This window comes from Chanodichthys erythropterus, chromosome 2 (assembly GCF_024489055.1).
Source record: "Chanodichthys erythropterus isolate Z2021 chromosome 2, ASM2448905v1, whole genome shotgun sequence".
Classification (NCBI taxonomy): domain Eukaryota; kingdom Metazoa; phylum Chordata; class Actinopteri; order Cypriniformes; family Xenocyprididae; genus Chanodichthys; species Chanodichthys erythropterus.
In genome coordinates this window covers 30916376-30941969 of record NC_090222.1, presented here as the reverse complement: position 1 = coordinate 30941969, position 25594 = coordinate 30916376, and the positions used below count along the sequence as shown (strand labels likewise).

Below are 25594 nucleotides of genomic sequence, written 5' to 3'. Positions count from 1 at the left end.
AGTAACAAATTATTTTCCTTCTAATCAGACTTTTTGTACACGTTGAACGAAGCTCTATTGCAGTTGACCTACTTTCTCTATGCAAACAAGCATGCAAATATGTCCTTTGTAACCTTTGTAATATGTCTTTGTAAGAATCTCTTTGTAACATCATTTGTGCCAAATAATTCTGTGCCACGCCTCTGTTTTAAAAATGCTGTCATCCTTTATAAATGTACAGTAACCTTAAAAAAATCTCACAAAATGATTTCAGGTAAAGTACCCTTTGAAAAAGTCACTTATGTCATCTAAAAGTCTGACTGAAAGTGAAATTTTTTGTTATATTTTGATAAAATTCATTGCAAAGTACAAATTCACACACACACACACACAATTAAATTACCCTACCCTATAGTATAGTGTATGTTTTTCACAAAGGCCTAGATCAAACAGAGGTATACTGACAGGAGTGCAGGCAGTTTTGTTTGAAGTATCTCATTGACTTATTCAAATTGACAGTTTTGCTGCAATGCAAATAACTCACCCATTTTGATTATAGGCAGTCCAGGTTAATAACCAGCAAAGATTGTTGTCAGGTGATCAGTCAGTTATATGTCACATTTACAGACTCAAGATAAAATTTAGGACTGTAATAAAACAATCAATATTCAAATTCCTAATATACCAGTCAAAGAGAGCAAGATAACAAACTGTTACAATATCAGCTTTAGTATAGGTGTATTTCAAGAGCAGGTTTGGATCTGTTTCAGCCAACTGCTAACTAATCCTTTTCTCACATTAGTGTATACGAATAGGCTATACCAAAACAGTACATGTACCTGCACAGAGAAAAGAAAAATCTGTCTGAAATGCCCCTAGTAGTCGACTAAACGTTAGACAACGAGAAGAGGCTTAGTCGACCAACATTTTATTTGACGGTTAGCCGCAGAAAAAAACTCCACAGGAAGTGACTGTTACGGATGCTGGTGTAGAGATGAGGCTGATACGGATTTCCACAATATGAACGATATATTTATTAAACAGAAAGCAGGGAACACCAAACATACATCTTAACAAAACAGAGAACGGACAAGGAGTGCAGGGAGTGAGTGCATTATAAAGGGAGTGCAGATGATAGAGTCCAGGTGCAGGTGATCTGTGATGATGAGGAGCTGACAAGGGAAGTGAGTGCAGGTGACGAAACAGGAGGATCATGGGAAATGGAGTCCAGGGAAACAAGGGATCTGTAACAGTACCTCCCCCTCCCGGTAGGCGCGTCCTCGCGCCGTAGATGTAACAACCGGGAGGGGGGTGGGCGCCCTGGAGACCTCAAGCCGGAGCAGGGGGAAGAGCAGACTGGAGTGGAGGTCTCCAGGGCGGGCTCAAAAGCCATGGCGGGTCAGGGGCCGAAGGCAGCCATGGCGGGTCAGGGGCCGAAGGCAGCCATGGAGGGTCAGGGGCCGAAGGCGACCATGGCGGGTCAGGTGCGGCGGGCAGCCATGGCGGGTCAGGTGCAGCGGGCAGACATGCAGCGGGCAGACATGGCGGGTCAGGTGCAGCGGGCAGACATGGCGGGTCAGGTGCAGCGGGCAGACATGGCGGGTCAGGTGCAGCGGGCCGCCATGGTGGGTCAGGAGCTGAAGTCCTCACGCCGTCAAGCCCAGTCGGCGCAGAAGGACCGGCGGGAGATGGCGGAACGAAAGGCTCTGCCGACCGAAGCGCAGCCGGGACTCCAGAAGGCCGCAGTGGAAGCAGTAGGACAGCCAACAAAAAGAACACCGGGGGGAGTGAGGAAGCCAACTGAAACTGAGGGACGGAGTGACGGAGCGGAGACGGAGGAGTGTAGTCCAGAGGGAAGGGCAGGCTGACGAGTGCACAAGGTGTGAGTGGAGGCAGGATGGATACTGGTGACGCTGGTGGACTGATGGGTAACGGTGGAGCAGAGGGAGGTTGGAGCCGGGGTGTAGGTAATCGCCCAGAGGTCCGAGGTGGAGATCTGGGCGAGGGGGCTTGAGGTGGAGGTTCCGTGTAAACATAACTGGATGGAGGTGGGAGAGGGAGGCAGGGAGGGAAAACGGTCTTTGGGCTGGAGGGTTCAGACACACAGTTCATAGGAGCAGCTGGCTCGGCGGCGGCTGGAGCTGAGGGCTCGGCGGCGGAGACTGGCGCTGCTTGCTCGGCGGCGGAGACTGGCGCTGCTTGCTCGGCGGCGGAGACTGGCGCTGCTTGCTCGGCGGCGGAGACTGGCGCTGCTTGCTCGGCGGCGGAGACTGGCGCTGCTTGCTCGGCGGCGGAGACTGGCGCTGCTTGCTCGGCGGCGGAGACTGGCGCTGCTTGCTCGGCGGCGGAGACTGGCGCTGCTTGCTCGGCGGCGGAGACTGGCGCTGCTTGCTCGGCGGCGGAGACTGGCGCTGCTTGCTCGGCGGCGGAGACTGGCGCTGCTTGCTCGGCGGCGGAGACTGGCGCTGCTTGCTCGGCGGCGGAGACTGGCGCTGCTTGCTCGGCGGCGGAGACTGGCGCTGCTTGCTCGGCGGCGGAGACTGGCGCTGCTTGCTCGGCGGCGGAGACTGGCGCTGCTTGCTCGGCGGAGACTGGAGAACTTGGCTCGGAGGAGACTGGAGAACTTGGCTCGGAGGAGACTGGAGAACTTGGCTCGGAGGAGACTGGGGTTGAGGGCCATTTCATCCCCTCAAATACAATTAAAATCCCCACAGGCACTGGAGCTGGCTCTGTGGGGACTGGAGCTGGCTCTGGAGATACTGGAGCTGGCTCTGGAGATACTGGAGCGGGCTCTGGAGACGCTGGAGCGGGCTCTGGAGACGCTGGAGCGGGCTCTGGAGACACTGGAGCGGGCTCTGGAGACACTGGAGCGGGCTCTGGAGACACTGGAGCGGGCTCTGGAGACACTGGAGCGGGCTCTGGAGACACTGGAGCGGGCTCTGGAGATACTGGAGCGGGCTCTGGAGACATTGGGGCCGCTTTCTTCCTCCTCCTCCGCTTACTGGGCCCAGTAGCGGAATATGGGTCCAGCCTGGGGCAGGCAGGGAGTTCGCTGGAAAGGTGTGCGGAGGAAGCTGGAGGTTGACTGACTGGCCCGGCCAACCGTGTTTCTGGATGGACCGGACGACAACACTGATCCTGAACCTCTTCCACTAAGAATTTGGAGCCATTCAACCACAAAATTAAATTGATAGTATCGCTTAAGGAGAAACAAAAAACAGGTTCATCAAAACGGATAGTGTCGTCATCCAATCCATCCAAAAACAGGGAGATCAACTGAGCATCGGGCCAGTTAGACAAGTAAGCAAGCTCAACAAACTCCTCCACATACCTCTCCAGCGAACGTCCTACCTGCAGGAGCCCGATAAGGCGATCGCTGGCTGTCAGGGTGAGAGGCGTTGGAGGAGCTGGATCCAGGGAGCTGGGGAAAGTCTCCATTTCCTTTTTTTTTTTCTTGTGAAAATCCAACGTATAGGTCCGTTCTTCTGTTACGGATGCTGGTGTAGAGATGAGGCTGATACGGATTTCCACAATATGAACGATATATTTATTAAACAGAAAGCAGGGAACACCAAACATACATCTTAACAAAACAGAGAACGGACAAGGAGTGCAGGGAGTGAGTGCATTATAAAGGGAGTGCAGATGATAGAGTCCAGGTGCAGGTGATCTGTGATGATGAGGAGCTGACGAGGGAAGTGAGTGCAGGTGACGAAACAGGAGGATCATGGGAAATGGAGTCCAGGGAAACAAGGGATCTGTAACAGTGACAAAGTCACGTAGTCCGTGAGGGTCAGATTGTTAACTGCGGGTCCTTGTGGTAATTACAGTAGCCTATGTCGGGAAAGAAATCCAAATGTTCATCTATCAGGCAGTGGCAGATCAAGGAATTTTTAAAAGCAGGGGCAACAATGGGGCCACGCTTTACTGAGAGGGGCCAAGTTTAATGTTCAAGTCATGTGCAATTCTTAAATTAATGAGTTCTGCATACATTTTACCTTCTTTCCTTTGCTGCTGGCTCTAAGTTCAAGCCCTAAGTTCAAGCACTTTCTGGATTTAGAGTTTTCATAACAGCTTAAATATTTCCATATTTTATTTTGTCTTCATTAAGAATAATGCACATATTAACATATAAAACAAAATTTTGAAGAAAAAAATGTGCAAATCTGGAGTTCTGTTTTTGTGTTCCAGCAAGAATATTCATGAGCATGATAAAATAAAATAGGTATAACCTAATGTTGTTCTGACCATGTTTTATTTCAAATCTGAAGATAACTCTAAAACTCTTTAATTTAATGAATTTGCCATGATATTGATTAGAGGAGACTAAAATGCTAACTAATAGTTACGTTATTTAAGCATGCGGTTGCTGATTTTTTGTTTTTGTTTGTTTGTTTACATTTTTACAATATGATGAGGCTTCTTATTACAGATTGAGGCAAAAATACATTATTTTGCAGTATTCTACGGTAATAAAGGCTATTTCAATTAGCATTGCATTCTCAATATACTTTATTCTTATGAAAATACTTGAGATTATGAGTCTAGCTTTTATGAGTCTACCTTGTACTTTCTGCGCGAGGGCGTCCTTTGGGTTTGAGTATGAATTAAAACATGGCTACATTACCGCAATAATCGAATTCAGTTTAAATGATAATAATCATATAGTAAAGTATTGTGTTTGTCAAAACATTTGGTAACTAAACAGAATTTCATTAAAGGGTAAGTTCACCCAAAAATGAAATTTCTGTCATTAATTACTCACCCTCATGTTGTTCCAAGACCTTCATTCATCTTCGGAACACAAATGAAGATATTTTTGATTGAATCCAATGGCTCAGTGAGGCCTGCATTGACAGCAAGATAATTAATACTTTCAGATTCCCAGAAATGTACTAAAGATATATTTAAAACAGTTCATGTGACTCCAGTGGTTCAACCGTAATGTTATGAAGCGACGAGAATACTTTTTGTGTGCCAAAAAAACTAAATAACGACTTTACTCAACAATATCTAGTGATAGCCAATTTCAAAACACTGCTTCATGAAGCTTCGAAGCTTTACAAATCTTTTGTTTCGAATCAGTGGTTTGGAGCGTGTATCAAACTGCCAAAGTCACGTGAACCATTGAAATTTCAAAACACTTATGACGTAACGAAGCCTCGTTTACTGAAATCACGTGACTTTGGTGCTAAGTTTAGTGACAACGTTACAATGTTTACATGGTACAATGACTGGTAGGCTAGCTACTGTTTTTATTAGTGCTAGACACAAATTTCAAGATTTTAATTCATAAGCTTGCTATTTGATTCCGATATTGATGCAATATCGATTCATTTGAATAAATATCAGGTACAGTAACGTAAATTTTTCTCAAGGAAAATATCTCTGAGCTAATGCTGTAAACATACAGGGAGCCCTGTTAGCTTATTAAAGGGTAAATTTAACAACTGAAATTAATATGAGGTTTTTACAATAATTACATTATAATATTTTTAATGATATGAGTAAAAATATAATAAATATGTCAGTGCATATATTTAGCAAAATACTCCTCTATAGTTTTTTTTTTACTTAACTAAATAACATGCTATGGTCATTATGGCTTTCCTGTTACAAGACATATTGTTCACAAGTTGTATTATTGACCTCTTTCCGCGGTTAGAACACTGGTTGAGCGATTACATGAGACACGATTTCGGTAAGTTGTACTGTATCCTTCAACATACCTTCTAATGTCCATTCATGATTATTTACTATTAACTAGTAGCCTAAAAAAGAGGAAGAGATGATTGGTTCATGTATGTGTATGTGTAGCATGAGAGCAATGTCAATTGAGTGAGTATCACGCTGAATGCTTGATAGCTGCCAGCCCTGTATGAACACACTCACGTTATGCTCTTGCGCTTTCCATGCTGTGAATGAGAGTTTTTATGCAGGTTGAACTGACGTAGATCAGCGATGAGTGACAGGGCAGGGGCACTTCAGGGTGCAAACAGATTTTTAGCAGTGCCCCTCTGGCACCACCCCTGGATCCGCCAGTGCTATCCTTGGACCACTTTTGATAGATACTGACAACTACAGACCACTGATACAGAATCAGTGTTTCGACTGTGGAAAGACATCATTGAAACAGCTTCTAAACAGTGTCATATAATGTTACATTTACATAGCATTCTGCAAAAAAAAAAAAAAAAACTGCACTGTTACATTACATATTTAGGTGGTGCTACAGCGAACAAAAAAATGCAAACTGCTCATAACTCCTAGACGGTTTGTCGTACACTCCTTATATCATTGGAATCCTTGGATCAAGACCAAACGGCAACCTTTCGTTCTCTCTCTTGAAACCAACACGGAAGTGACTTAAACTGCAATTCATCGACTGGCCACTAGAGACAGGCTCCAAAAGGGAATCAATCCCATAGACCCCCCCCATTAATATTTTAGATAGTATCTAAGATAGATAGATCCTTAGCCTGAGCTAACTTGATCACGTTGAGCTAGGCGGGCTTGACTTCAGCAACCAGGCACCTCAGCTCCACCCACGTCCCGCCTCTTTGCCCATTTTCGGTTATCCGGGAGTGACGTGCTGCCAAGATGATGACGGCCGGTTACACCCACTTTGAGCTTCAAAAATGCTCTTCAGAAACCTATGGGTGACATCACGGACACCATGTTTTATACAGTCTATGATCAAGACAGACAATCTCTGATTTCATTTCCGCCTGGAAAAATTTTTCGCCATTTTGAATTTTGTCCAAAACCTAATTTTGTGAACTAGTCCTAGGTTTCCGATCGGAACCAAACCAGTGCAGAAATGTTCTCTGGAGACTGTATATAAAAAGTTATCAAAAAAAGTTGAAATTTTGACTCACTGTCGCTAAGGGCCACCAAAATGTTTGAATTGGGCGGGGCCACTTTTACTATAATGACTATAACTCTTGAACGCAATGAGATATTTTCACAGTAAACGTGTATGGTCGCAATCTTGGGTCAGAGTAAAAAATTGCGGCGAATGGACACTTGGTGGCGCTATAACATGAAAAAAACTTGAAAACAGCTATAACTAAGCAACTGGTAGTCCGATTGACTTGAAAATTGGCATGCAGTGTCTTGGTCCAAAAAGCCCTGATTATCTATAAGGACATTGTATCTTGTAAAACATGGCTGCCATCGGCCAATGAAGTTTGAGCCCCTATTAGACAAGGTTATGAGCATGTTCAACTCGTGGTCCTTGAAGTCTGTAAAAATTTTGAAAGAAATCGGCCACTAGCTGGCGCTAAGGAGTTTTTTACGCCTCTGTAATCACGTAGTGTTTCACACATCAACACCATATTCATATAAGTTGTTAGATCTCCTCATGCTGAACAACTTTGCCTCAAGATCCACTGCTGTCAAACAAATTGTTCATTAAATATTTGCAATTATGTAAAAAAACTACTTTTGCAAACTAGTCCTAGGTTTTTCGTTCGATCGGACCCAAACCAGTGCAGTATAATTCTCTGAACTCTCTAGATCAACAATTTCCAAAAATAAAAAGTTGAACTTTACCCTTTGGGTAGCTATAACAGGGTCATTTAGAAAATGGGCGTTGCAAAATATACTCAGAAGCCTATAAATCCTAAATGAAAACTTGGAACTTCATGAAAATAGGTGAGCACATGCAGCATATGACTCTAAAGAAGCATACAAACTTTTATGGAGATCAGACTGCTAGGTGGTGTTATAATTGTTAAAAATCTTTAAAAAACATATATTTTCAAAGGTAAATTGTCTGTATTGTTATAATTGTGGTGTTATAATTGTTAAAAATCTTTAAAAAACATATATTTTCAAAGGTAAATTGTCTGTATTGGCTGTAAATGGTCTTTTCCTTCTATGATTTAAGTGGTTACATGCCTGCTAAATAAAATATAATATCTCTTTGTTTAAGTGCTTAAAGGCTCGCAGCTATATTTAAAAATATTATTATAACCTTATTGTAAAACGGGCTTATATGCATGATTAGTCGAGTAATGGCTTAAATGAATGACAATCTTTAGTCAGGGACAGCCCTATAAAAAATACGATGTCAATGCTTATTTTTTGCATTAAAAAAACATAAATAGAAATTACATACATATCGATATATATATATATATATATATATATAATGAGTATAACAACTTGATTGAAAAAATGTAAAAATGAACATAAATTTTAGTGTGTCCTATTATTTAATTTGTCTTCCTTTTACTTTAAAGGAAGCAGCACTCGCACGAGTTTGTGCAAAAACCTGATGATCATGTTCTTCTGCATGATTTGAAATGATTCAAAGAGCATCAAGAACGTGTGACCATCAGTGGTGTGCGGTGGTGTTTTAAAATGAGGAGGCAACGTCCTCATTTATGTCCGTTACACAATTTTCCTGGTTAAGTTAACATTACATAAAAAGAGAGACCAAATACAATTCTATTTTGTATTTTTACACTATGCAATGTTCTAAAACCAAGTATACATTTCATCAAGTTAGTGTTTTTATGCATTTTACATTTATTCCAAAATAATAACTAAAGGCATTAACAATTTAAACAATATGTATTATTTATAAATTAATATTCAGCTGATGGGAGGCACAAGAGACGCAGAATCTGCGCTGTAACTTCACCTGTGAGTGTCGACGTTTGACAGTGTTTCTTTAGAAAAACGGGTGACTTTTACACTTTTAAATGTCAAATTTTGTAACATTTGCATTGTTTTATTTTTGTAATATCGATTATTTTCTCATCCAGTTTTTGTGAGGAGGCACTGCCTCCCTTGCCTCCTTGGAGGAAACGCCCCTGGTGACCATCTGTACAAAAGAATTAACATAATCAGTGTCACTAATTTAATGTATTTATTCAAAAACTGCAATTTTACGTTATAATGTTTATTTCTTTCACTTTCTGTTTATTTACAAATATTAGGCCGCACATGTATTATTAATAAATTCATGAGACATGCTGCATGGAAGTTTCCTGCAGGTACACCTGTCTCTCTGCAGCATATATTGTTTTTCCCAGAGTGCAGTCCCTGTCCTCTGCACCTGTACATCAGTCTAATGTAAGACCGAACACACCCACATGTTCCTAAACACACACAAGCCACACAAACAGCATCTCCATTAGGCTTGTTTACACGGAACAGATGGCATTTGCTCGGAAGAAATACTCACCCCACATGATGTAACCTTGAAAAAAGTCATAATGTGAGGAAAATTGCACCTAATCATCGCCATAACAGTACAGTTGTATTACACTTACAGATTTGAAAGTATATTCTTAGCAAATGCATGAGTGCATTTACTGCATTGTCGGTGACGAGAATGAGTAGGTGTGTCTAATGCTTCGACTTGTAGTCTACAGTACATTGAATAATCAATTATTAATGTTAAGTCAATAATCTCTTACTGGAAGGTCATTTGCCGTAACTCAATGTCAGAACACACTGGGTTTGCAAGTGATTGATCGTTTAAAATTTGAAACAGCGTAGATGATTGCATGACATGACTTTAAACCGCATTCAAATATGGGCTGGCGGTGACTCATTTTTTGCCTGTCCAGATGCCTGATAACTGATAAATAATTTCCCTTTGGTGCATTTCCATAAATCAATCATTTAAATTTGTAAGGGAGCTTAAATGCAGTCACTGAAGACTTGATCTTTACAATACTGTCCCACCCTGTCATTCCTGTGGCATGATTTAGGTGTGGTTTACATGGTGACAGTTTCAACTGTTCAACTTCAAAAGAAAAACCAGCTAAGCGCAAAGACACAGACAAATATACTACACGCATAAAATCACATATATTCAGAGGTGATAAATATATGCAAGAGTTTAAAATGCACATTTACATATATTCATGTAGCAAAAAACACAAACCTGCAACAACAAAAGCGATTTACCCTAGAAAGACTGTCACTGTAATATGAGAAATGCTGTAATATAAAGTTTCAGAGCTGCAATGAGAAAAGTATGACAGTACTGACTGCAGGCTTCTGAACAGAACATGGATTTGGAGAAGTGAATGGAGGTAATTGGTGCACATCCAGTGACTGTACAAGCAGGGCCGCATTAAGACTAACAGACACCCTAGGGCTTTAAGTCTCAGAGGGGTCCGACACACCTCTGCAAAAACCTACACTGTTCCTGCAGAGCTGCTTTATAGCTAAATTGAACCCATTTCATAATTAATTAACTTTATTGAACTGAACTGGATCAACACTAAACTGACCACAGCTGAACAATAACACAATTGTCTTCTTAGAGCTGCGTTACAGAAGAATTGAAATCTGTTTGCATAATTGATCATTACTTTCCTGTTTATTAAAGCTGCTTTCAAATAATCTGTATTGAAAGAGCTATATAAATGAAGGTTACTTGACTTGACAATGTCAGCATTCTTTAAAAACATATTGAATTTCACTGTGTAAAAGGGGCTTACATGGTATAGCAAGCAAAAAAAAAAATCTATACATCCTGTGGAAATTTGAAAATAGGTTGAGGACATTGTGGTTTTAGTGTTTAGTGAGAGATGACTGGATAGTTAACTTAGACAGGGACCATGGTGGTGGTGAAAGAGAACAGAGAAACCTCAATACCACTCTACACATCACACACACAAACAGCACACACTCACACTTTTGGCTGTTCTCTTAATAGAGTGCTTGGTAGTCAACTGCTAGTGTGTCTTAAATGTGATATTAATTTAATTTGTTTGGGGCAGATTGGACAGTGGGTTACAGGTAAATGTTTCTGAACAAAGGAACTTAAACAGTCCTCCTTCCACTTGATTAGCATGTTATTCAATATTCTTTATCACCATATGCAGAACAGTTTCCGTTTGTGTCTAGTTGACATGGTTACAGTTTGTATTTCCAGTGTGGTGCTACAAAATAAGGATTAGTCTCTACGTAACCTTGGTGATGCAAGAGTTTGGAGGATGAGCACGCTATGATGGATAATCACATTATATATATAGGTTAGAGTTCAAAGACTAGCTACAAAAGACTGGCATGATGTCATATGAGTCATGTGTTAATATGAGTTTTACCCCCAGTTTCACAGACAAGGCTTAAGTCCCAGACTAAAATGCATGTTTGAACTGTTTTAACTTAAAGTAACTTGTACTCACATATCTTAAAATATGGCAGTGCCATTGTCTTGTCTCAAGATTTTCTAATGAACATTTATAAAAGCTACTTAAATGCCCCAATTGAACTAAGGCCTTAGGCTAAGCCCTGTTTGTGAAACCGGGCCTTAATGAGTTAATGGATAAGTTCACTTTCAAATTAAAATTTCCTGATAATTTACTCACCCCCATGTCATCCAAGATGTGCATGTCTTTCTTTCTTTAGTCGAAAAGAAATTAAGGTTTTTGATGAAAACATTACAGGATTTTTTTCCATATAGTGGACTTTAATGGCCTCCAAATGGCTGAAGGTTAAAATTACAGTTTCATTGCAGCTTCAAAGTGTTCTACGCGATCCCAGACGAGGAATAAGGGTCTTATCTACAGAAACCATCACTAATTTTCAATTTTTTTTTATTTTTTTTATTTTATACATTTTAGCCATAAATGCTCATCTTGAACTAGCTCTCTTCTTCTTCTTTTCTATTAGAATTCCAGTAGTGTAGACACTGCTAAGTGTATTACTGCCCTCTTAAATTGTCATATACAATATGCTAGTGCAAGTATATAACAGTTAGTTAATATAACTAATTGATTTTTATATTCTCTAGCGATTGTTCAAAATTCGTAGTCTGTATAGTCTGTATGTCTCCTGCTAACCGATTACTCACGTTTCTGTAGTTCTGCTATTCAGATGTGGGTCCAATATAGTCTAAAAATGTATCGATTAATGCAGCTTGTCTGTCTTACTACTTGGAGTAATGGTCAAGGATGGACCACGACTTTTGTTTACAAAGTGTAATGCATTATCAGCTATTCACGTTTGTGCTCGGCTAATGTGGGAGTTTACAAAACTGTAAAACTAAGTATTTTTTTCCTCTGCGTTTTATTATTACAGTAGTACGGAGCTCTATCTGTATTGTAATAAGATTTTAAGATGCTAGTCCGTGCTAACTAGTCTCTCTGTAAACAGTAAACACCCATTGTAATTTCAAACAATGATATAGCCATTTTTACTTTGTTAATAGTTATGGTGAAAAACTCTGTGTACACATCTGGCTTAAAATGTTTTTTCTTATGTTTAGAGGTTTTCAGCTTCGCTTGGAATTCTGTGCACCTACATAAAGTATAACAGTGATACTGCTATCACGTCTCATAAATAACGCAAACTAAGGTGACACTTGCCATAGAGAAACGTTCTGCTCCAGTCAGTTTCTGGTTGATCGACTACTTCAGATGTTACGTTTCCAGGACGCGGTGCGCACAGTAGACCAATCACAACCAACTGACCAATCAGAGCAGTGTAGGTTCACGGAAAGGAGGAGTTTAGAGAGACTGATTCTTCAAACTGCTTCTAACGAATCGTGTACGAATCATTGAGAACAGAGAAAGTGTTTTTTGACATTGCAGGCATGTAAACCTGTTGTAGTAGACCAAAACAATATGAGGAACCTTAAAAAAGGTGTAATAGGGGCCCTTTAATATGATGAATTAGTGTTAAGAGAAATTATAAATTCATTGATTCTCCTGTTTAAAATCTGATACATAGGCTTATCAGATTGTATACTAGCCTACTTGATTAATTTTTATATAGATAGATATGTGTCTTATGTGTCAATACAGTATGTAACTGTTCTATTTGTCTCAATCTGATTGTAATGCAGCTTTTCAGTTCCAGGCAGTGTACCATGTATAAGCTGTGCAAATTACAACTAAACAAAACTTTATTTGAAAAAAAAACTTTATTTTACTTCACTTGAGATAAACATCATTTTAGTGTACTCAAGAGCAGAAGAAACATAATGGAAGCACACAAGAGAATAGAAAACAGCAAGCAACTGAAAAATGGAGGATTTCCTCTGTAAAGTTTACTATGCCAGTGTGCTATAGTGAAGAAGCTGGCAGCAGAAAAACATTGTCTTTTATCAGCCCACAGAGAGAGAGAGTCAGAGAGAAAGGGTGGGAGAGGAGGAAACACAGAGAGACAAAGAGAGACATGAGAGGTGGAGGCCAGTGTGATGATTGTGTGTGATTTTCCACTCTGAGGTACAAAAGAATAGAAATGCAATAACAAAACACAAAGCAATCCCAACAGGAACCACAAACAATTAACACAAACAACACCCATCTAACAAAAATACGTTCTAGGAACGTTTTACTAACATTCCCATAAAGTTATTTCTCTCATGACAATATGGATATGACAATATATGCTTGGAGCAAGTATGGGACTTGCTACTGCCAATGCATACACAACACGCTGCTGTGAGCAAGTAAGACATCCTGCCAGGGGCGTGTCCGCCCTTTGCTACCCTTGTGACCATGCCCCTGCATCCTGTACAATGAAGCATACATGAATTACCCATAGCAGATCTATACAGGTGGAGCTGGGGAAAGTAGAGAGTTTCTAAAAGCGCACTTCAAACTCTAAAGAAAATGCTGACCGAGTATTTGAAGGTTGAGCAGCAAGCTCACTGGCTACTGATACAGCAGGAACCAATCAGCTGTGCCCTATGGGGAATGATGTGATTGCAAGCAGATAAGGACCTATCAGCCTGCACCATCTTTCATGACAGAACTTTGTATGAAAACATTATTTCTGAATATTCTCAGAGTACAAACCGTCCAGTTTTTGTTCTTAATTTTTAAAAAAGTATTTTTTTTTTCTTGGTTATATGAACATTAGAGAAAACATTAAGGGAATGTTTTCTTTTATCATTTTGTGAGTATTGTGGGAATGTTACTTTTGAATGTTCTCTGAACCATCTGAAAAAAAGTAGTAACATTTAAAAAAAAACAAAAAAAAAACAAGAAAAACATTCCATGAATGATATATAAATAAAATTTGTGTTGCTAATGTTTTGATAAAGACCAGATAACTTTGAACGAACGCTCTATTAACGTTGCTGGAAGAACGTTTGTCCAAAAATTTGAAAGAACCTTGCCAAGAATGTTCTGAGAATGTACCAGTCAAGGCCTCAGCACACACACACAACCTCAGCTGCGTGACAGGGTTGGATGCTTCCCTTCATAGGACTATATTAGAAATGTTTTAGATTTCTGAGTCAGACAAACAGGCCCTCTGTAATTAACTTGTGGTGAAACAAGTCACTTAGTGCTTCCCTTTGTAGCTGATCAGATGGTAGTGTATTTTTTCCTTTGGCAATCATAGTTTGGATTTTTAGGCTAATCTAAATTCATGCCATGTTTTCCTTATAGTTGGCACTATAAGAAATGGCTCTTATTAAAAAGAACTGCAGGTTAAGAAAGGGAAGTGCAGACTAGTTGTTACACTGAATATTTGTCAAGGTAGGTTTATGTTTAGGCAAAACCTTATTTCATGCTGGGTTGCAAACACGTAAAATATAAGGCATATTAAAGCTGCAAGCAGTGATGAAAGGGCCCTCACACCCGGGGCCACCACCATCCGGTGGCCTTAAGAAAACAGTGAATAGTGGGCGACATGCATGTAAGCGAATAAATACAGGAGAAATATGGCAAAGTCATTTCCACATGCCACACTTCCTGCTTCCAACAGGTGGCGCTTTGACTATTACTGTATATTGCCAAGTAGATGTCTTCAGGCCAGGACTATTATAAAACATGTGAAGTTTGGAGCAGATCGGACATATATGTCTGAGTTACAACAACTTCCTGTTTCGTGGTGTTAATCGCATACTTTAGCACTTAGCCAAGTGTTTCATGATTTAATGTGTTTCTAGTATATTTGGTACTTCATGGCATGTACAAATGTATTTCTGGGAGTGAATTACAGTGCAAAGCATGCTATTTCCTGTTGCCAGCAGGTGGCACTATGACTAACTGAATATTGGCATATAGACGTCTTTAGGCTAGGACTCTTATCACACCTGTGAAGTTTGGGGCAGATCGGACACTGTATGCCTGACTTACAACAGCTTCCTGTTTCATGGCGAAACATCAGAATTTGTAAATCTGCCACAGACATGCCCTTCAGCGAAAACTCAAGATCTTCGCAATTTAACATCACTATGGCCTTAAGATTAGGCTGACCAAATATGATGTTGATCTGGTAAAATCTCTATGAGGAGTTAATCACAGTGTAAAACATGTCATTTCCTGTCGCTCACAGGTGGCGCTATGACTGTAACTGAATATTGGCATATAGATGTCTTTAGGCCAGGACTCTAATTAAATGTGAAGTTTGGTGCAGATCAGACATTGTATGCTTGAGTTACAACAACATCCTGTTTTATGGCGCAACATCGAACTTTGTCAGGCCGCCACAGACACGCCCTTCAACGAAAACTCAAGATCTTTGCAACGTTGCAAAGGCCTTTACATTAGACTGACCAAATATGATGTTTATCTGATAAAAGCTCTAGGAGGAGTACAACATCTGGAAATGGCAAAAAGTGCAAAAACTTGTAGAGAAAATTCAAAATACTTTGAATTTTTTCTGGACTTTTTTGTAGGTATTGGACTGTTACATCTGTCTACCGAATTTCATACATGTACGTGAAACGTAGAAGGGCGCTTAATTGAAATTTTGTAGGTGGTGCTATCGAGCCATTTTGCCACACCTAATTCTGAAACCCATATCAGACGGAAATTTTCACCACTTCTGACGTGTGCAAAGTTTCATGAGTTTTCAAGAATGTTTAGGCCCTTAAAAAATGTGATTCATTTCGGAGAAGAAGAATTGACTGAGCAATTACAATATGGTCCTCACACCATTGGTACTCGGGCCCTAAATATAAGGATTTTAGCGCAGCAGTATATTCTTTCATTCAAAAAAGCTCAACTACACTTCATACCCATGAAACAAAACACGGGTAACATAACACCAAATAAAGACAAAAACAGACAAAGGGCAACTGAAACACAGGACAATAATCAAAGGAACTCAGATCAGGTGTGACTCAAATCAGTAACCAGGGCAACAAACACGGCAAGCGGGAAAACTGGAACAAAGGAAATATGCACAAAACACAGGAAAACAGAACATAACCCTTACACCTTAGTCTTCACAACAGAAAATCTATTGAATACTGCCCAGGAAAAAGCACCGTTCATTAAACACACGTTGACCAATAGCGGGGCATGTTGTCAATCTGTAAGTTGCCATTAAAGTTGGGGTAAGCTATATTTCATTTTTCATTTTATTTCATCAGATTTGATGAAAGACTGCAGAAAGAGAGATCAGACACAATACAAAAGAGCTCAAAAAATATCTTTGGAATAACTACTTTACATATGACTGGAATGACTAGGCAAGTGTTTTAAGACCCGCATTAATATTAGAAAAGTTTTCCAGTGCTGGAGAGAGCTAAGCAGGAAGGCCTGTAAACAGACACGGAGGCTGCTTTGATTCCGCTTCACATGTGAGTAAAACTGGGTTTGAGTGTCATTGATTGCCTGCACGTTTATTTTTTGTGCTTCCTTGTCGTTCATTCATCTTCTGCGCTTTATTTTTCATGAAGCATTATTTTATTGTGCGTCAGCTGTGATAAAAAGACATCCACTCTCGCATTGTGTGTGTAACAGAGGCCAGCTAGTAAGAGATGTGCAAGTAAACATATCTCAAGAGGTGCATTGACGACCACTAGAGAATGTGGTGTTTTAGCGTCATTGTTGGTGCACTCGCCTCACCTAGAGAATGTGGTGTTTAGCGTTATTGTTAGTGCACTTAACTCACCTTGTTAGTGCACTCACCTCGGGGTTCGACCGACTCTGGTGAGTTCTGGAGGCGGAGTAATGAAGAGAGGGGTGGGTTTATTTGGGTTGATTTAAAATATCAACAATGTCCGTTGATTTAAAACATCAACAATGTCCAACAGCGTTTTTGAAATATGGCTTACCCCACCTTTAAATGGGGGTGGGGGGGTGTAATGCTATTTGAGTGCTAATTCATGCATTCTGACTTATTTATACTGTTAAAGAGTTGCATTCTCATGCTAAACATGGCCAAAGTTTCAAAACACAAATTGGACATATGACAGAGTATTTCTGTGCCAAATACACTACTTCTGGTTTCAGAGAGTTTTTTTCGAGTATGGCCTGTATGACGTCAAAAGAGAGCGGCACTTCTCCCTGATGAGTGTGCACACACACATCACCCAGAACAAGAGCAAGAGCAAGAGCTCACATGTTTCGTTCGGGATACGGAAGCTGAGAGATTTTTCAACAATGGCTGTGTCCCAATTCAGGGTCTGCACCCTTCAATGGTTGTATACATCATCGAGGCAGACTCATTTAAGAAAAATAACCATTAGATTGCAACGTAAGAATGTAATTAAAGTATTTTACACAATGAATATCAGTCAATTTTATTATGGTTATTTTTCTTAAATATGACATACCTATGTCATACACAATGACTTGATGAAGTATTCAGCCTTCAAATGCAAAGTGAAGTTTGTTTTTCCGGGGCAGCAACGGAGTTTGTTTGTTTCTGGGATTTCAGTGATGAATACTTTGTAAACAAGTCCCAGTTCGGCGCTGGATTTGCAGATTGCGGGTGGTGAGTAAAGCTGCATCAGATGTCTGTGTTTTGTAGGCAATTGGCGCGCAAGTGCATATAATGTAAACAACACAAACATTTTTGTTCCCTTTTTATTTATAACGATGTCGCAGCTAGCAGACAATCTCTACACAAAAGCTGCGCGCTCGTGACTCTTTAGCTCCACCCACACCACTGACGGCAGGCACGCCTCCAGGAGCTCGGCTTTTTTCGGAAAGACTCGGTTTAGCGTATCTATTTTTTTATAAATATGATAAAACTAAAGACTTCGGAGATATGAAGGATGCATTGTTACTCTATATGTACTCAAGATTAACATGAGATTGGCAGAAACTGTGTGTGATACCGAGATACGAGACCGGTGCAGCGCGCAGGTGGCACTCATTATTGTGCCGTTCTCATGGCCCTCAGCCTCGTCTTGCTTGCCACAGCATACTTCCCTACTATATAGTAGGCGAAAAACAGTATGTGACTAAAGAAGTATGTCTGAATTCACAGTATTCAAGAGTAGGCAGAAAGTACCAGGGTGACCTACTACTTCCAGCGAGATTCTGAAGTGTGCATATGATGACATTGGACACTTTACTATCCCATTAAGCCAAGAGAGAGGATTTATGAATGGCGGTGACATGAAGCAACTGACACTGGTAGGTCACGTGATAAGGGTTTAAAATGGCGAATGTAGTATGTCCAGATTACATTCATACTACACACATTCATACTATATAGAACATACATTTTTAGCCATCGGGAAGTAATTGCTTCTTCAAAATAAGTACTCAAGAGGGAACCTCAGTCTCCCTTATTACTACAGGCAGCTTTAGATATTGTGCAATTTAGTGTGAGCTTTAACAAATTAATGTTTCCACATGTTCTGTTGTATGACATTATCATGTTTTGGTCCAGATGATGATGAGCAGAGGTTAAGATCAATTATAAGTCATTTTATTAAACAAAGTAAAACTCAAGTAATTGAAGCAAGAAACAGAAATGAAACAACACAAAAAATACCAGACAAAGAACTGAATGAAATGAGGATCTTAGCCTACACAGACTGAGTGAACACAATGACAAACAGGTGACAACTAATTAATCAAAAACCATGAAGAGTGGGAAAATGGAAGAAAACTGAAAACTGAGAGAAACAAACTTAGGGGCCGTTTACACGAGACCGTTTTCAACTAAAAACTAAAAACCTTTCGCATTTTGGTGGCATGAAAATGCAAACATTTTTCAAACAGGTTTCAAAGTGCAAGTTTTTAAAAAAGGGTCTCCATGTAAACAACAAAAATGCGAATCTGTGAAAACAATGACGTTATGCACATGCGCATTACATGTTCTGTCTATAGCATTTCATCGCCATCTAAAGGCCTGCCAGCATAATACAGCGTTTTTTGTCATCTTCACGGATTCGAATGAATGGGGGTCGTTTTGACAATGGTGTCCTCTGTATGCAGAAAAATCGTTTAAGCATATCGTTGTTGTGTAAACATACCCTAAATGTCTTGAAAACGAAAACAAACAGGCAGTCTGTGGCATATAGCAACAAGATTTAAATGAATGCTTGTTCATTATGGCAGAAAAGAAGAAAATGTGTCTTCTGTAAAACTAACATCTTTTTCCAATTTTGCTTGAAGTTCTCGTTAGTGATGCAGATGTCTGTATTTAACATTTGGAATGGAATGTTGTTTCTCATGATGTTTTGTGTGCTAGCTTTGCCACCAGCATTGCTTGAAATGGGCTGGTACACAGTACTGGCACTTCTCTATTTTTACCTTTAGTGTACCACCAGTTTTCCTTGCGTACCGGCACTTCCGACATGTTGCACATACGGAAACCCACTGCGTCCGCATCCTTCCGTCTTCAGGAGCGCGTTTTGAACCGAGCATCAGGAGTAATGACACTTATTTTTCCACCGGTCAACAGTACAATAAGTGGTTCATGTCAACTTTAGCTAATCAGAGCAAAGATAATCCCTGCGTCTCAATCAGCTAGCTAAATCATGAATCAGTATCGTGTAAATGAATGTGGCCGACTCCCTGATCAGTGCCCTGACTACTGAACTATAGGGAGCTGATTGAGACGTATGCAGTGTCTTTGGACAGGAATGTCTTGTTTTCATAAACAATAACTTTCTTCTTTATATTGAAATGAAAAGTGAACAAGTTTTTGCCATGCTTTTGTGCACATTTATTCATAACAAATAGCATATCTGCAAAGAAAGGCCAACCTCCTGCCACAACTAGTATTTCTGCCTTGTCCTGTCCTCTCATGTTCTCATCCACCCACGTCACACTGTGATACACTGAGGATCTGAAGCCGATCCTAACTAACACTCGTGGTCAAAATGGCGCCAGGGAGGTCCCACTAACTCAGAGATTGTTCTGGATGGTGACTCATGAGGAAACTGGCCACAGATTGCATGAGATTTAATCATGAGCTCTTGTTTGTCTTCTCACTGCTGCTGCATCAAACTTGCCATTGTATGAACACATAGCTGTGCATCTGCTTATTTAAAGGGACAGATCACCTTTGAAATTCATATTATTAACTCATTCTTGTGTTGTCTCAAACTTGTATGACTTTTTTTTTTTTTAAAGAATGGTGAGATGATGATGAAATTACCTGTTTTAGTGGACTATCCCTTTGAGGGGAAATAAACAGCACACAAAAAAGTAGAAAAGTGAAAAAGTTAAATGCATTAATGTGCACAAAGAACAACTGTGGTAAAAAAAAAAAAGAAAAAAAGAAGAAGAAGCTGAAATTCTACTCGAATGAGTCACCAGCACTGTATTACATAAAGAGAGAGGTTAAATGAGGCCAGTCATTTCTTCCGCCCCCTTTTTTTTCTCCATTTCTCCCTCCCTGACTTCTCTCATTTCTAGCTCTGCCTTTAAATCGGTCACTGGTCCTGAAATACAAGTACTTTCGAATGCTTTTCACATGTTCTTTCACTGTGTTGCTTTCACATGTGAAGTCCCTCCCTTTTTCCCTTTATTCTCTCTGTTCCCATCTATTTCTTTACTTGACTTTTCAGCAGTGCGTTGCTATTAATAAAAGCTGAAACTTGTGTACAACTAGTGTAAGCGCACCCTTCTGCATCACGGCCATAAACAGAACACATATTATACTGTGATGCCTGGCATTCAAACCAGAATGAATGCTATTTTTACTTCTTCTTTTTTTATACAGTATTCCTGATTTCTCCTTTTATGGAATATTTTCTGTGACTAGTTTTGTTTGGTTGTGCACTGTCAAAAAAAGGAAAATATTGTCTCTTTAGTGATACAGCATCTTGTTATAGGGCAATACCCACAAAGAAACACATTTGTACCTTATCTACTCCTAAAGTGTTGATGCTTTGCATATTGTAAAGATATTTTTTGTTCATTTGGGTCCATGAAAGTCCAAAGTCCAAAACAACATTCGACCTACTGACTTTCATTGTATGTATAAAAAAATAAAAAAATATATATTTTCTTTTGTGTTCTGCAGAAGAAAGAAAGTCATACGATTTTGGAACCACATGAGGGTGAGTAAATTATGACAACATTTTCATTTTTGGATGTACTGTTCCTTTAAGAATCTAATGTGCACACTTTAGGAGCAGATTAGGTACAAAAGTGTACATTTCAGGATACTGTCCCCAGTGACAATTAAAAAAATATATATATATATGGCATAGCATGTGGCATAGCAATCACTGCAATGTCAAAAATGCATGACACAACATTTAGTGCAGATATAAGCAGCTTTTCAGTTTTTCTAACAAACAATGAATGACTGCAATAAGCAGACATATAGTTTCTTTGTGTTACTGCCTCTGAGCATTACTTAGAATAATAGACAATAATCCTGTGCTTTAAAACCATGCAGAACTGCTGGAGCAGCTCCATTATGATTGCAACACAACTCAGATCAGTATATTCAGGGCATCTTTTTCTGATTAATGACAAATACAGTGTGCGGTTTCATTACCTAATAATGGTTTCAATTTATGCCCTTTAGCTACATTTGAAAAATTACACTAGGCCAGTTAAACACAGCCGTTATGTTAAGACTGTGTCTTAAGAACTAGTCTGACTAACTAGCAGTTAGGAAAGGGCTAATAAGCCTTACTTTTCGATTCAAATTAGACTATGTTTTTATGTAAAACTTATTGCCAGTCTTAAAGAATTAAAAAAATATGGGCATTGCCATTTTGATGACATCTGTATTCATTTAGCAAAAGACTACTTTACATTTTCATTCAACTTGAGCAATTTTGTATACCAGCAAACGTGCATAAGCACGCATAAGCGAGTATGCCTTAAAAGTGATTTTCAACATAACCAATCAGATGCTTAGAATAAGATTATGTCAGTGATTCCAGTTTTAATAAAGTGGTTCTCAGCTACACCCATCTTATACTGACAGTCAGGGGCAGGTATTGACAATGGATTTGCCCAAAGGCTCAAGTATAATACTTTGGCTGTTTGTGTGCAGTTAGGAGCTGGTTTAACCAGCTGAGTTAGAGACTTCACAAGGACAAGAGATGCCAAGCCCACCTGCTTCATTTTTTGGCAAACACGATAATTAAGTAAACAGGAGTTTCAATGGTTTAAGGGAATGAACAATAAGAGAGACAGAGGGTATAGTAAACAAGAGAGGGATGTGAATGTAGGTGCGTTTGTGTGTGAAGGGTTGGGATGGTGGGAGGGAGTGAATTCGGGGGGTGTGGCATTTCACTGCATATAACACTCAGTCTGTCCCTTCAGTCCTCACTCCCTCGCTCATTTTCTTTCACTTCTTGCTCGCCGTAAACTTCTAGAACACCATGTCAGGTAAGAGACTTTATATTTTTTAACTTACTGTTTTACTATCTGCTTAAAGTGAACTAATGTTTTGCACTACTGCTGTATTTGATGGGTTAAGCATTCTTGCAGCCTTCACTTTCTGATATTGATTTGAAGGCTAGTTCAGTTTAAATATCTGTTATAATGTTTTTCAACCATTAATTATTTGGTATATATGTCTTTTGTCAATTTTAACACAACAGTTTAAGAGTTTGTGTGTTGGGAAGATTTCTTTCATTCTTTCTTTTTGTCACTTCTGCTTTAATTAAACGGTATGTTCAGGGTGTTGGCTGTAATTAAAACTGTCATTTTTAAATCCCTCCTTTTCTGAAAACTCCCACTCTTCGGACAAGTACAGGTCCATCCCTTCTCTCCTCCTTCTTCCATGCCTTATGTTCGACTCCGGGGGGGTGTAACTTGTTCCTTGTGTTATGCTGTTGCTGGGCGTGACATTTCATGTGTATTTCTGACATCTCCAATACTAATAATTTTGTATGTTGTGGACACATAGCCTTTGTTTGATTATTATTATTATTAATGACACACCTATTTTATTCTAATTTCACAGACATTCAGAAAGGAATGGCTCTGCTGATTGCAGCCTTTCACAAATACTCAGGAAAGGAGGGAGACAAACACACCCTGAGTAAAGGCGAGCTCAAGGACCTGCTCACCGCAGAGCTAGGAGACATATTCGGGGTGAGAGTCGTTGCTGATTTGTTTCATACATCGACCATTTCAAATATAATTTCTCTTTTCATTATGACATTTTTGTTAAAAATTTTGTTTAAAAATTAGGTATTAAAATTGCTTGTTTATAATTAATTTATTTTTAAAATAAAAATAAATAATACGGTTAATTCTTTTGTATTCATTCTCATAATGAATATATTTTGATCTAATTAATATGGACCATGTGATTCATCACTGTACTGATCATGTCTCTGATTACGCATTTATGTGTGTTGTGATTATTAAAGAAATCTGATGACAAGGCAGCTCTGGACAAGATCTTTAATAATCTGGATGCAGACAAAGATGGCACTGTGGACTTCCAGGAGTACGTCACCTTGATCGCCTGCATCACTATGCTTTGCAATGACTTTTTTACAAAGAGTAAATAACCCTGTCCTTACAGAAATGTTTTATCTGTAAAGTTGTGGTACATCTGGAAAGAAAATTCAAATAAAGCTTTTTAATGTTTTGAATTAAAACTGTATTCTTACAGTATGTGGGTGTGAGTTTTCTCTGTAAATGTGTGTTTATGGTGTTTGTGGCTGTAGTTTTTAAAATGCTTAATTTTCATATGGAAACATTCACCTTCACTTACACTGCTAACATAACATACAATGAATTGTCAAATTACACTCTAAAATTACAGTAACACATATATGGACTGATCATTTCCTAGGAAATGTGAAAACAATACCATCTTGAGATAAAACATGGCATTGACAAGATTTAAGGTATGTCAGTGCAAGTTGCTTTCAGTTAAAACAGCTCAAACATGTATTTTAGTCTGGGACTAGGTTTAAGCCTTGTCTGTGGAACTGGCCACCAGTCTTTGTGCATCATTCCTGAATCCCAGCCCACTGCCTCTGAGCTGACTGTTATGTGGTCTGCTTCTGTTGAGAGCAGTGCCAGGGAATGCGGAAGCCAAACTCATGTCTTTCTCCCACTCCCCTATAGCGGCCTCAGTAGAAAAATGTGATTGTGACCCTCTGTAATTGTATTCCTTGTGGTCACTACCTTTCACAGTTGTAAACAATGCTAAGGCCATTTGGATCAATAATGGAAGATTAGTGAGCTTATCACATTATATTATATGGGTGAGGTAGGCTTTTCCCTTCTGTTTATCTCCTTTTTAAATGACATGTTAATTGCTTTAGAACTCCACAAATATTATGCAAGTGTTCAATGACTCTTTTATTTGCCCCAGTTCTATTAACATTTCAGTATTAGAATGTTTTAAATTTTAATCAGTAATAATCTTTTACCGGAAACCGGTGACATCTTTCTATGCTTTATTACATTTTACTGCACAAGTCTTTATATAACCTTAACAAGAAGGGTCTAAGGTTTGAGAGTCAATAATACAATTAAAATAGAGATTTTAAAATAAAACTTTTTTTTTTTTCCAGGATGTATTAAAAATCAAAAACTGAGAAAAAGAAATTAAGTTCTTTTTTATAAACAACATCCCTCAGGGCTTTAGTCCACAATTGTGAAGAGACTAGTTAGCAGTCTCACAAAATCATATTTCATGAAACTCTTTTAAAATATTCAGATCATTCTCTTTTGTTGTTGTTGTTATTATGATGTTGAAATTATATTGTGTGTGTGTTTCTGGGGATTTTATAGACTTCGTTTGGAGTAAAAAAGCACAAGTTTCCCAATTCAGTGATCATACAAGTTGTAATATCTAAATATGCTAAACATTAATCTCCACTGCAGCTCATGAAATATAAATTATCAAGTAAATGCCTCCATCTTGTGGACGGTGGCCCTCATAAGGGATATTTGAACTAATAGGATACGGCACTCGGAGCCATAAAGAATTAACTTTATCTCAAGTTCAGATCTTTAAAAAAAAAAATCTGAAGAACGAACAATAATATTGTTGTTATAACATTCAAAAAATTGTATTCATTTCGGTTTCATTATTTGTGTGTTATTAACCAAGTAGAGACACCCCATTGTTTTAAAGCTGATTTACAAAGAATAGTGCACAATGCCTAAAATTGGTATATTTTAGACACATGTTTTCACTCGATGTGTGTTTTGCAGATTTTTTTTTTTTTTTTTTTTTAAAGAAGTGTGCCTTACAAACATCTCAATAAACAAACCAAAGGTGACACATTACGCTCCGTTCTGGAAATGAAATTAATTCAAAGCGAAGCGTACAACTACGACGCTAGATGGTGCTAAATTTGAGTTCTTCTGTAGGGCACGTCCGTGCTGTCCGAGTAACTTTTGAAAGTAGGATTCAGAATGTAATAATTTGTGAAATATATTAATTTTGGCCACTGTTTTGTGAAAGAAAGAAACAGAAGTTATATTATGACAGAAATTTATTAATTTGTGACATGTGACACGGTGGCTATGCCTAAAAATCTCACAGAACC

General features: G+C 39.2%; 2 protein-coding genes across 5 annotated transcripts in view; both read left to right on the top strand.

Annotated features, from left to right (window-relative positions):
* The window catches only part of LOC137035790 (ictacalcin-like), a 47734-nt gene that overhangs the window by 5693 nt on the left and 16447 nt on the right, over positions 1-25594 (top strand). Inside the window, exons 1-2 of one of the 4 annotated variants that reach the window (XM_067409479.1) lie at positions 20374-20716; positions 21130-21166. The exons of 2 other annotated variants lie outside the window; for them this stretch is intronic. The gene's annotated coding sequence lies outside the window, so the exon portion shown is untranslated. Of the gene's footprint in view, positions 1-20373; positions 20717-21129; positions 21167-25594 lie in introns of those variants that run through there. One more of the 4 variants, XM_067409470.1, reaches the window with a different exon arrangement.
* Positions 22364-23688, top strand: LOC137035817 (ictacalcin-like). Its single transcript, XM_067409509.1, has 3 exons — positions 22364-22457; positions 23038-23168; positions 23450-23688. Exons 1-3 carry the CDS (start codon positions 22451-22453, stop codon positions 23591-23593), a joined length of 282 nt encoding a protein of 93 aa, XP_067265610.1. The 5' UTR covers positions 22364-22450; the 3' UTR covers positions 23594-23688.